Raw genomic sequence first — 12762 nt, forward strand, 5'->3', positions numbered from 1 at the left:
CCACCACACCCGACCGACATCCCTCGGTGTCATGCGCGCTGGCGGAGCATGAATGTTGGGACGGCGGTCCTAGGGGTGCTCGGCGGTGGCTACACCGCCACGGCTATGGGGGCTGCGTGGTGGCCAGCTGTGGTACCCGTTCACGACAGATCTGGGACACCCTTGCCCAGATATGTTTGTGTTGCGGGTGGTGGCCGCTCGCGCGCTCGCTGGTGGCCCTAGATGACATGGTTTTGCATCGAGGGTGGCTCTATCCGACGACATTGGGTTGGAGTAGGCCGGTGGCGCGGTAGGCTTGGCATGTCTAGGTGAGGCTCAGACTTGTGGGCGGTGTAGACCGTCGATTCCTTCCAGTCGTTGGCGTGTGCGGCGATGGGTGCCTGGTGGGTGGCCAAGAAAATTAGCATCATAGTTGTTAAATTACCATTGCAAGCAATCAAATTATGAAATACCACCTCAAACATGCATGTGAATTGAGTCTATTGTACTGCCATTGTTTCCTTATGTTTGAACTAAAGGACGCCAATCCCCAGCGGAACGCCGGCTGGGGGCATGGCAGTTTCACGTCTATTGGGTTGTGGGTGGGTTGACATTTTACAAAAGAGGTAAATATATCACTGGTGTTTGAACTTGCCACGAATGTGCGCTTTGGTGCTTGAACTTGTAAAATACATTGAACTGGTTCCATAACTTGGCATGGACGTGCATATACGATTCAAATCTTGCTTTTATACGTCCATCACACCGACAAGGCACTCCAGGATGTAAGGGACAAGGCGTGTGGCCTTTTTTTGCGAAAAAACCCCTAGAATAATTTTTTCCTTACAAAAAGACCCTTAGAGAGAAACTAATAAACTGAAAAAAAATTTAATCTATTATAATAAAAACTGGTCCAAGGTTTGAACCACACGCGCATATCTACACTTTATAAACATAAAGCTGAACAACATACTTAAAAAGTTATTCCAGCAATATAGTGCCATTGCTTTGAACCTGCAACTAGGGGCTATATAGCAGCCGCACATACCATTATAACCGATGACATAGAATGGTAAAATGATAAATTTAGGTTTATAACATAACCAGCCCGTGTAGATAAAATGGACCACTTTGTGGATCAGTTTTCAATGGGTTTGTTCTTTTTCATTTTATTTAAAAAAATACATAAATTATTATCACGTTACAAACAATATACTTATATTTAAAACAAATTACGTTAAAAAGTTCATATAATTTGATAAAATACCTATGCAGTAATTTAGAAATACTGAAATTACGTATTAAGAATATAATTAATAATTTGAATGTTTGCCTTTTAATAAAATATTAACGTAATTTTAGAAACGTTCATATATTTAAATAAATTCTCATATAATTTTAAAAATTCAAATTTTTAATAAACTATTTGTGTAGTATATCAATGTGTTCATGCCTTAACAAAAAATGGTTTTGTTTTAAAAATTTATATAGTATATATGTTTTCTGTTTTCTTAAAAAATAATACAAGCCTAGTGCGCCATTAGACTGCGGATCCTCACATGAATAATACTTGAATCATATAAACATTTCAGTCATTCATAAATATTTTCAATTTTATGAATATGTTTTAAAATAACACGTGAATTATTTTTAAAATGACATGAAGTTTTTTTACATTATTTTGAAATTATGTTTGTTATACAGTCATAAAGAGTACTTGTACTTTTGATACATGACAACTCATTGGTTGGAGTGGCATCCATGTTCCGATGTTCGGGTCATAGATCTGGTGCTATATCTGCTGGATTATTAAATTACTTTATTTATTTTGTTCAGCCAAATGTTTATAAAGATTATGAATCATTAAATATCAGCAAATGTGAAGTTGTCCAGTGGCTAGCTGCATGCACTCGACTGGTATGTCGCTTGTTCGATCCAGCGCACCAGTTTTAATTTTTTATTTGTATTATACTCCCAATTTTTATTTTATAATTTGTTAGTTTCTCCCTGAGGGCTTTATTGTAAGAAAATAATTCCAGGGGTTTTCCAAAAAAACCAGGCCACACACCCTTGTCACTGACAGCGGGCCCCATGGCATGTTGGTGCGCCTCCTCAACTTCGTGGATGTATACAAACGCCATTTGAACTGTATATGCACGTTCATGCCAAGTTATAGAACCAGTTCAATGTATTTTGCAAGTTGAGACACTAAAGTGCACATCCATGGCAAGTTCAAGCACCATTGTTGTATTTACCTCAAAAAATAATTTGGCAAACGTTCGTCGGTATCAAATCACGACAAACGCCCCCAGAACCATTAGATATGCATCCGATGATTAAAGTTTTTTTAAAACGCAATTTAAACAAACTGCTATGGAAGTTTTGTAAAGAGGTAAATACTGTAATCGTCGGATGCATGTCTAATTCAGTTTGTTTAGATTGCGTTTAAAAAAAAACTGTAATCGTCGGATGCATATCTAATGGTTCTGGGGGCGTTCGTCGTGATTTGATACCGACGAACGTTTGCCAGATTATTTTTTTGAAAACTCACGGAGGTGCGGCGCAGATTGGCGGGGAGTGGCGCGACGCGGAGGCGCGGCAGATTGCATAATGCGGCTTTCGTTCGTATGCTATATGGAAATCGTGCAGCAAATCATCGTACATGCTGACATACATCACTTTCCATAAAAAGCAAAACGCAGTTTAGCTTCCGAGTTTGGAACCGAAGGGTCCGACATGGCATGGAATTTGCAGGCGACACGATGCCGACGCCGGCGGGCGAGGCTTGCCTGCTCCGCGAAAATGCTTCTATCCGTGCTTCGTGATATGTGACGCTCATCTAACGATCTCACGCTACTGCCTTCTTTTTCGATTAAAAACCCCCAGCAAATAAACAAAACCGGTCGGCCGCGTCTCTTAATTAAACCGTCCGCTCTAAGACTTTTTCCAGCCATCGTAATTAACGCAACCGAATAGAGATTTGGAGGGAAATAAATCACTCTTGCGCGCCAAAACATTGGCGGTGAACTTTTTCCGTACACAGTTACTCCAAACAGACCACATCATACACCTCCATCAAATCTATCTACAAACATAGATCCAACAGAGGGATACGAGGAACTTGATGGCGTCTTCACCAATTCTTGCCGGGACCAATGAGGAATCAGATCCCCCAAATGTAAGCTATGTCGTTCCATTGCGTTCTTCCCTCTCTCTGATCCAATGTCTTCTCCTAGTTCTGCAATTTACGGATTTATGGCTTTCAGGTTTTTGTGATTGTTGTCACTCGTAGGGCATAGCAAAATAAACCTAGACAACAGAAGCGAATATTTCGTACTCCCTGTGCGTAATATCCAGTTAACAATATGTCTTACACAGATTACACAATACAAAGTTGTATTACTGATGGGTACATATAAATGAAAACTGACAGTGATGATGGACATATGTAATGGCTCAATGGGAAAAGACATATAAGAGAAATGTAATGGCTCAAGGGGCAAAGACATACCTCTGATTAGTTGGGAATGCCTACTCCTTTTCATTCCACCGTGAAATCAAAATAAATAGACATAGCAAGGTTATTTGTTGATTTACAACACGGATATGTTTCTTCTCCTTTTCCTTGTATTTGAACCAATTGCTAAAGTGACTACTAATTTAAACAGGGATTCGAAGAAACTACAGCTAGCAATGCAACAGAGCAAATTGAAAAAGGGGTGCCAAAGCTTGGCATGCGGTTTTTATCTGAAGAAGAAGCTTATTCCTTCTATAACAAGTATGCTTATTCCATGGGTTTTAGCATCCGAAGAGGCAATCAACATAAAGTAAAAAATTATAGTACAATACAACAACGAACATTCACATGTTCTCGTCAAGGTATGGACTAGTTCTAACTTGTTCTGGTCATATGCATTTTTAGATGGGACTAAGAAAATTACTTGAACTAATAGGAGTTCGTGCGGAAGATAAAAGAGAGGAGAAATTAAGTTATAGTAGGCCTGAGACACGATGTGGTTGTGATGCACGTATGAAGATAAGTCTTAATAATGGGATTTATTATGTATACGAATTTAAGGAAGCCCACAACCATAGTCTTGCTATTGGAAATATGTCGCAATACTTAAGATCACACAGGAAAGTAACTGAAGCTCAACTAGCCAATGCCGAGGTCGCAAAGTCAGTGGGCATTTCAAATAAAGCAACTATTGATCTAATGACGAAAGAGGCATGTGGACCTGAAAACCTTGGATTTATAAGCACAGACATGAAAAATCGTTTGTACTCAAAGAGAACACTAAAAGCAAAGGTGGGTGACACTGGTGGAGTGTTAGAATATATGGAGAAGAAGGTTTCAGAAGATGTCAAGTTTTTTTATTCAATTCAAGTTGATGAGGATGATTTAATAACTAATATATTTTGGACGGACTCCAAAATGGTCTCAGACTATGCATTATTTGGTGATGTCATATGTTTTGACACCATATACAGGAAACTAGACGATGGGCGTCCGTTTGGTATAATTGTTGGTGTAAATAATCACAAGAAAACAATTGTGTTTGGTGCTGCACTTCTCTATGCTGAAACGGCAGAAAGTTTTGCTTGACTTTTTAGAACATTTTTAACAGTAATGTCTGGAAAGCATCCACATACAATTCTGACTGACGAAGATGCGGCAATGGCTAAGGCGATCCGTTCAGTCCTGCCTCACTCTCACCATAGACTTTGTGTGTGGCATATGAATCAAAATGCTATCAAACATCTTGGTGGAGTTGTTACAGATTACAAGAAGTTCAATGCTGATTTTCAGCATTGTATCTATGATATTGAGGGAGGAAGATGAATTTATAAGTGCATGGAATGAAATGCTTGACAAGTATGGACTCCGGGACAATGCATGGCTCCAAAGGTTATTTGAGAAAAGGGAGCATTGGGCCCTAGTATATGGCAGGAATACTTTCTCTGCACACATGAGCAGTAACCAAAGGAGTGAAAGCATGAACAACGAACTAAAACATTACATTAGTTCTAAGTATGACATGCTTACTTTTTTTGAGCATTTCGAACGTCTAGTTGCAGATAAAAGATTTGAAGAGGTGAGATGTGACTTCAAAGCAAAACAAAGTACTCCTAAGCTGAAGGCAGAAAGCTATATGTTAAGGCAAGCATCAACTATATATACTCCACCAATATTCAAGATGTTTCAGGAACAAGTGCTTCGGACCTTAAACTATGATACATTCCTTTGTGATGACAGTGACACCGAGGAGAAGGTTTACAAAGTAAAATTTCATGGTACAGAGCGTGATCATGTTGTTAAATTTTTTCCAAAAGAAGAAAAGGTCAATTGCAGTTGCAAGAAGTTTAAATTTGCTGGAATTCTTTGCTCTCATTCCTTGAAGGTACTTGACATTAATAATATCAAGCACATCCCTCAACAGTACATCTTGAAAAGATGGACAATTGATGCAAAAGTTTTGGATATAACAAGCAACTGCAACCTGCATGAAGACCGCAAAACAATACTGACAAAACACTATAAAGAGTTGTGCAGAATATTTATCCAAATAGCTGCTGAGCCGCAGAGTCTGAAGAGTCATACTTGATGGCTGCTAATTATGCAGAGAAATTAGCAGAAGAGGTGGAGAAATGTCTAAAACATAGATCTGATTCAGATACAGGTAACTCTGTTTGTTCACAAGGTATGTACATTCAGTTTTATGCTCTCATCAAGCTTAAATTTATATTTACTTTTATAGTTGCAGACTCAAACAATATCACGACTACAAGTTCAGAACAAAATGAGAGGCCTACCAAGCCAAAAGGAATGAAGGTCAAGGAGAAGACGGCTCGAGGATCAAACAGACATCCAGATATATGTAACTCCCTTGGCACAAGGTCTGTAAGTTTAGTTTTATGATCTCATCAAACTAACCTATGTTTGCTTTTATAGTTACAGACCCGAACATTAACTCGTCTACAGGTTCAGAACAAAATGAGGGATTTGCCAATCCAACAGGCAACAAGGTTAAAAAGAAGACTGTTCGAGGGTCAAGTAGACCCGCTAATATGGGTGTGTAGTTTTATAATGTTATCAAACTTGAATTTTATTTAAATATATATTTGCAGAACGAAACATTAACTCATGTACAAGTTCAAAACAAAATAAGGGGCTTGCTAAGACAAAAGGTATCAAGTTGAAGGAGAAGACTATTCAAGGAGCAAGTAGACCTATTGGTGGCTTAGAGAAAGCAAAATCAAAGAGGAAAAGGAAAGTAGATAATCCTGTAGCACTACAACCTCATGGCAGCTCAATGGTATAAATAAATTCACACTTGATCTGACATAAAAACTTAAGTTATACAAGATTTATCACACCATGTTTTATAGGGTCATTCGGAGGTTTTTACGAATCAAATGCCTGCATATCTACCACAGTACAACCCAATCCTAAATCCTATGGCGATGTATGGACAAGACCAAAGATTGCCAGCTGAATTGCAACATTACAATAGCTTAATGGTATAAGCTACCTACACTCAGATTTCAGTTTTATCATTTTAAAGATTTATGGACACTAACCTTTGGTACTACTACTCACAGGGTAATTTGGGAGTTCCGACAAATCACGTGTGTACCTATTCAGAACAATGCAACTCAGCTCTGGATGCCTCACTATTGTCGTCTCTTGTTACGATGAGAAGACACCCAGCTCCAAATGTCTCGTTGCAACCAACTGTTGGTACAATGAGAGGACACCCAACTCTGAATGCCTCGCTGCAGTCGTCCATTGGTACGATGAACCAAGCTCCAAATGCATCACTGCAGCCATCCGTTGGTACGATGACAGGACACCCAACTCCGAATGCCTCACTACAGCACCCCATTAGGGTCAGTTCTTTTGGGCGATTCTACTAGAATCGCCCCCCTCCCCAGCTTCTCGTAGAATCACCATTCCATATGTTTTTTTACAATCCTAGCTAATTAAACCTTAACTAGATAGGATTGTAAAAAAAGTATGGAGTGGCGATTCTAGGAGAAGCTGCAGAGGGGGGCGATTCTGGGAGAATCGCCGAAAAGAACTGGCCCTTAGTATGATGATAAGACACCCAGCATCAAATGCCCCACTGCAGCCATCCGTTGGTACAATGACAGGTCAAAATCAAGTCTTCTTCCAACAACAAAAGCCAACTTAATCTGTCATCGTTATCAGAGACTCATGTTTTTTTTCTACTTTACTATAAACTTGTAATATATTTATTGGATTTATGGGGAGTCTGTGCATATCGATCGAATGCACTACTTAATTAAGTGAGACCAATGCATACTTGCTGTCCAAAAGCATAGATTTAAGAAGGCGTATGTATATTAGTTCATTGACATGCGTAGCTTAATCAAGTCAGACCAAAAGCACAGTTCTTGTCCAAAAGCATAGTTGCTTGCATCTCACCGACCTCACACGGACAAAAATAGCATTTGGTTCAGAAATTAGAAGAACAGCGGTCATATACTTGAGTAATTGGACGACGTACCTTCAACCACGGCAAGTCTTCGCAGCCATGTTATGGTATGTGCTGGACGAAGCTCAGTAGCTGAGGCGCGACAAACGGGACAAACAGGGCCACGAAGATAACCGCCGAGAAGGAACGGCGCGCAGCTCGCCGACGAGCGCCGCGCCCGGTGACAGGAGGCTGCGACCTCAGGAACGGCGCGCAGATCGACAACGAGCGAAGCGCCGGGCGACGGAGGCTGCGGCCTCACGAACGGCGCGCAGCTCGCCGACGAGCGCCGCGCCGGGCGACGGAGGGTGCGGCCTCAGGAACGGCGCGCAGCTTGCCTACGAGCGCCGCGCGGGGCGAGGGACGTCGTGGCCGCAGGGTTGGTGCGCAGTTCGCTCACGAGCGCCGCGTTAGGACGAGCACGGAGCAAACCCTCCCGCTCTGACAAGCAAGCAGATCAACATCGCGGTGTTCGCCGGCCATGGAGGAGCTACTTCTTTGCCTGTGGAGAAAGTGAGTGGATAAGAGAGGAGACGAAACGAGCGGCTGGTCTTTTCCTGCGTTTAATTAAGAGACACGGTCATTAAGAGACACGGCCGACCGATTTTGTTTAATTGCTGAGATTTTTAATAGAAAAAGAGGGCATCAGCGTGCCATCGTTGGATGAGCGCCACCTACCACGAAGCACGGATGGGAGCATTTTCGGGGAGCAGGCAAACCTCGCCCCGAGTCGGAAAGGATATCGCCTCAGCGTTCGCGTGAATCTACAAGTATCCACCTCGCCCCAGCGTTCATCATCAGAAATAAATCTCCATCTCGCGATTGCGCTGGTCGCCTGAGCAGCATCGAACTAAGTCCGGCCGGCACCAATGGACGTGGAGCGCGCCACCGGCACGGCGGTGTTTTGGACGCCGCACTCATTTTACGACCCGAGGCGGCCGGAGCCCGTGGCCGTGGGTGCGCCAGCACCCAATCCTTTCGAGTGGCCGCCGCGGCGGCGGAGGCCGGCCCGGTGGGTGCCGTTCAGTTGGCGGACGTACGATCCCGATCCGCCGGTCGTCGTCCCTGGAGCGGCGCCGCCGTACAGGAACGGCGGCTTCGGCGCCGTCCCGGCGTCGGAGAAGGCCATCGCTGGCCTGCCCAGGACCACGGCCGGCGAGGCGAGGGAGAAGGGCTGCTCCGTGTGCATGGAGGCCTTCGAGGAGGAGGACATACTGAGGAGGCTGCACTGCTCCCACGCGTTCCACGAGGAGTGCATCTCCGTGTGGCTCGGCGTCAGCCACCTCTGCCCGCTCTGCCGCTTCGCGCTGCGTACACAGGGCCAGGAGGACGAGGAGGAGCGTACGGGCCGCCAGTAGATGGCTGGCCTGCTATCTGAGGATTCAGAATTCAAAATCCGATCATCTGTAGTTTTTGTAACCTTTCGTTTTTCTTCTTCATTATCATCTTGCTTATCGTGTAATCTAGGGACTTCTAGTTCGCGCGGGGGTCGAAAGATAGCCTACTATCGCGCACCCCTCATGCCACCCGCGAGCGCTTTGAGCCAACCCATGTTTGGGTTTCAAACAAAAATCAAATTCCAAAAATTGTTCATGAATTCAAAAAATATTTATGAGTTTGGAAAATCTTTACGGATTCAAGAAAGTTCTCGAAATTTTAAAAGTTTCTGGATTCAAAAAATGTCAATGATTACAAAAAAATGTCCGCGATTCTTTTTTTTTATGAATTTCAAAAACGTCGCAAATTCACAAAATGTTCACGAATTCAATAAAGGTCCGAGGATTCAATAAATGTTCATCAAAACAAGAATTAGAAAATATTCATGATTTTTGCAAAAACAATCACGATTTGGAAAATATATTTGTGAATTCAAAAATTGTTCATGAATTGCAAATAATTGTTCAGGAATAAAAAATCACGGGTTAAAGAAATATTGACAAATTAAAGAAATGTTGTTACATTTTAATAAATGTTCACGAATTATTTTTAAAAGAAAATAAGATAAAATGCAAAAGGAAATGAAAGACCAAAAATAAAATAAAGAAAATACAAGAAGAAAAAACTAAGAAAGAAGAAAGAAAAAGGAAAAAAACGATTCACCCATATAGAGGTCGGGCGCGCAAGAGGGTATGTGATACGTCAGTACTCAGCGATCTACCCAATAAATAGAAGAGCAACTAATTGAAGAGCGCTCCTTCGGGAGCCTTCCAAAGTGTGCCAGCTTGTCCTGTTGAAATTTGAGCGTGTTCATTGTCAATACTGGGTATTTTGGCACTGTCAATACTATGCCATGTTCGTCATATCTAGTCGCTCGATGGTGCAGTAACGTTGGTTAGTTCTACATGCCCACATTCATTTTGCAGTACAACAAGCTTGTGTGGTCGCCCCATCCGGCCCAAACTATAAACGTCCATTCATGATGGGACCAAAAGCGTCGACAGATCTTTTTCATAAAGATTCTGTATTTGTCAACTAGAGTTGTGATTATTTTATGCCTCTACAAACTTTGTGGCGTTCTTCAGATGTGCCTCGATAACATTTTGGAGGCAGTTACCGAGACGCCATAAAATGGTTTTGGAGGCGATCTTCAGATGCCACAAAAATGTTTTTGAAGGCAATTTGAAAAACGCCACAAAAATGTTTCCAGGCGGTTAAACCAAAATCACACAGAATAAGGGGGTACCTTGCTTTAATATCAATTGAAAGTGCGTTATATCGACTAGAGGGGGGGTGAATAGGCGATTTTTAAGAAATTCTTCACTGAGGAATTTGCCGGTGAGGAAATTCCTTGGCAAAGAACTACTAGCAGCAGAATAAGTACTCAAAATTAACATAACAGAATACAAGCATAGTCATCATGATGAAATGAAGACAGGCACAGAGTACAGGAAGCGTAAGCACATGATAACACAGGATGAAGACAAACAGACTGAAGAAATTGAACTGAGGAAATTGAGAAAGTCTTCAGTCAAATTCTTCAAACACAGATATGAACAAACACACAACACAATTATGAGAAAATGAAAGACTTGAGGGAATAGAACCAGTAAGCTTGGTGAAGACAATGATTTGGTAGACCAGTTCCAACTGCTGTCTCAGTTGTACGTCTGGTTGGAGCGGCTGAGTATTTAAACTCGAAGACACACAGTCCCGGACACCCAGTCAAGAACACTTAGTCCAAGACACCCAGTCCTCACCTTATTCTCCTTGAACTAAGGTCACACAGACCTCGTCCAATCACTCGTGGTAAGTCTTCAGGCGACTTCCAAACCTCTACAAACTCGGTCACTCGGCGATCCACAATTCCTCTTGGATGCTCTAGACCATGACGCCTAACCGTCTGGAAGAAGCACAGTCTTTAAAGGTAACAAGCGTCGGATCCACGCAGGATCAATCTCTTCAGTGATGCTCAATCACTTGGGGTTTGTAGGTGTTTGGGTTTTGGGTTTTTCCTCACTTGATGATTTTCACTCAAAGTCCTCAGAGGATGGGCTGCTCTCAAATGACAAGTGTCAGTTTCTCTCGGAGCAGCCAACCAGCTAGTGGTTATAGGGGGCGGCTATTTATAGCCTAGGGAGCAGCCCGACATGATAAGACATAAATGCCCTTCAATGATATGACCGTTAGGTGGATAGATATTTTGGGACAGCTGGCGCATAGCACAACAACGGTCGGAATTTTGAGTAGCAAAATCCTCAGGGCTATCATGTTCCTCACTGTGTAGGCAATCCGCACTGGCGAATTCCTAACTCCTCAGTCAGGACAAATTACTCAGAGATCAGAAGAACTTCGTCTCTGTCATTGAATAAATTGACTGAACTGTATGAGATTTCCAATGGCTTCACTCGAAGGGATTGGTAGGTGTAGGATTTTGAGTTGAGCATCACATGAAAATTTTTCCTTAGTATTTCCTCGACCCCCTTTAACAGTATGGTGTTTCCTATGACTCAAGAAAGAGAAAAAACAAAATTATGAAAACGAAAGTCTTCAAGCTTCATATTCCTCGAGTGAATGCCAAGTCTTCACGGACACACCAATTTCTTCACTTTCAAAGTCTTCGTGAAAGTCTTCAGAAATACCAAAATCTTCAGCCGAAGATATTCATTTTTAGGGGTCGACTTTTCCTGTAAATATCAAATTCCTCATAGACTTATAGACCCGTGTACACTCACAAACGCATTAGTCCCTTAACCTATAAGTCTTCAATACACCAAAATTACTAAGGGGCACTAGATGCACTTACAATCTCCCTCCTTTTTGGTGATTCATGACAATATATGTTAAGTTTTCAACGGAGATAAACATATGAAGTGTAACTACTAATATTGAGGAATTTGATTGCAAGATATAGAAGAACTCCCCCTGAAGATGTGCATAGTAAGGAATTTGCTTTTGAAGCAATGCACACTTGAAGAGTTGAATCATGGAGATCTCCCCCTATATCTTGTAATTCATACACTAGTAGACCCGCTTGAAGACTAACTCATATTTCTCCCCCTTTGTCATCGAATGACCAAAGGGATCGAAAATGAGGACTAACGCCCCTAAAGATAATCATGTTGATGAAGGAGCGCCAGCGTTGTTGGGGTCGTTGGTTGATGTAGGGCCTGCCGCAGTGTCGTCCAAATCTTCATGTTCATCAGTGTCGCGCGATGAAGAATATGAGCTGGCCACCAGAGAAGGAACCTTGACCTTCTTGAATTTCTTCGGTGGAGGTGCAGACCAGTCAAAATCTTCTTTGAGACCCATGTGCTTCAGATGTTCTTCACCATACAGATGTGACAGGATTGCCCAAGTGCGACCGAAGACTTGATGGAGGTAGCAGTGGTTTTCTTCACTGCATTGTGTGTGGCAGTCATGTTGTGAAGAAGTGAACCAAACTGACGCTTAACCCATTTGTGATTTCGATCCACCTTCTGGTGAAGACTAAGCAGAAGTTCACGGTCAGTCATCACGCGCGGAGCAGTGGCTTGAGGAGTGGACTTCGGTGCATTGGCAGAGTCATGTGTGGCAGAGTCATCATTGGTGGAATAAGATGCAGCTTTGCGAAACTGACCATCCAATGGACGAATGCCTTCATCTATTTACAGCTGGTGCCTTGCCCTTTCCATCAACTGAGGAATATGTCTGCTTGAGGACTTCAATTGGGGGCAAATAGCCGAGGTGATTCTAGAAATCAGCTTTGTAGTTGAGTGAAGACCTTGTCCTGAGGAATCTCATAATCCAAGGTGCATAAGGCTTCATCTCAAATAGAGACAGTGCAACATTGGCCATAGTCCTCATG

General features: G+C 42.4%; 1 protein-coding gene and 1 long non-coding RNA gene across 2 annotated transcripts; one reads left to right on the forward strand and one right to left on the reverse strand.

The window, feature by feature from the left end:
* Positions 1–2954: 2954 nt before the first annotated feature.
* Positions 2955–8030, reverse strand: LOC119299040. Its single transcript, XR_005146061.1, has 2 exons — positions 7512–8030; positions 2955–3217 (listed from the first exon to the last, which is right to left on the reverse strand). It is a non-coding gene; the product is annotated as an uncharacterized LOC119299040 (long non-coding RNA).
* Positions 8031–8185: 155 nt separating this feature from the next.
* On the forward strand, positions 8186–9030 carry LOC119299038 (E3 ubiquitin-protein ligase RNF181 homolog). The gene has a single exon (XM_037576348.1). The coding sequence runs from the start codon at positions 8348–8350 to the stop codon at positions 8834–8836; it is 489 nt and encodes a 162-aa protein (XP_037432245.1). The 5' UTR covers positions 8186–8347; the 3' UTR covers positions 8837–9030.
* Positions 9031–12762: the final 3732 nt, after the last annotated feature.

This window comes from Triticum dicoccoides, chromosome 5A (genome assembly GCF_002162155.2).
Source record: "Triticum dicoccoides isolate Atlit2015 ecotype Zavitan chromosome 5A, WEW_v2.0, whole genome shotgun sequence".
Taxonomy (NCBI): Eukaryota; Viridiplantae; Streptophyta; class Magnoliopsida; order Poales; family Poaceae; genus Triticum; species Triticum dicoccoides.

What these genes read in the sequence shown, in the direction of transcription:
- LOC119299038 (XM_037576348.1), top strand. Translation starts at nt 8,348, where the DNA reads ATGGACGTGGAGCGCGCCACCGGCACGGCGGTGTTTTGGACGCCGCAC.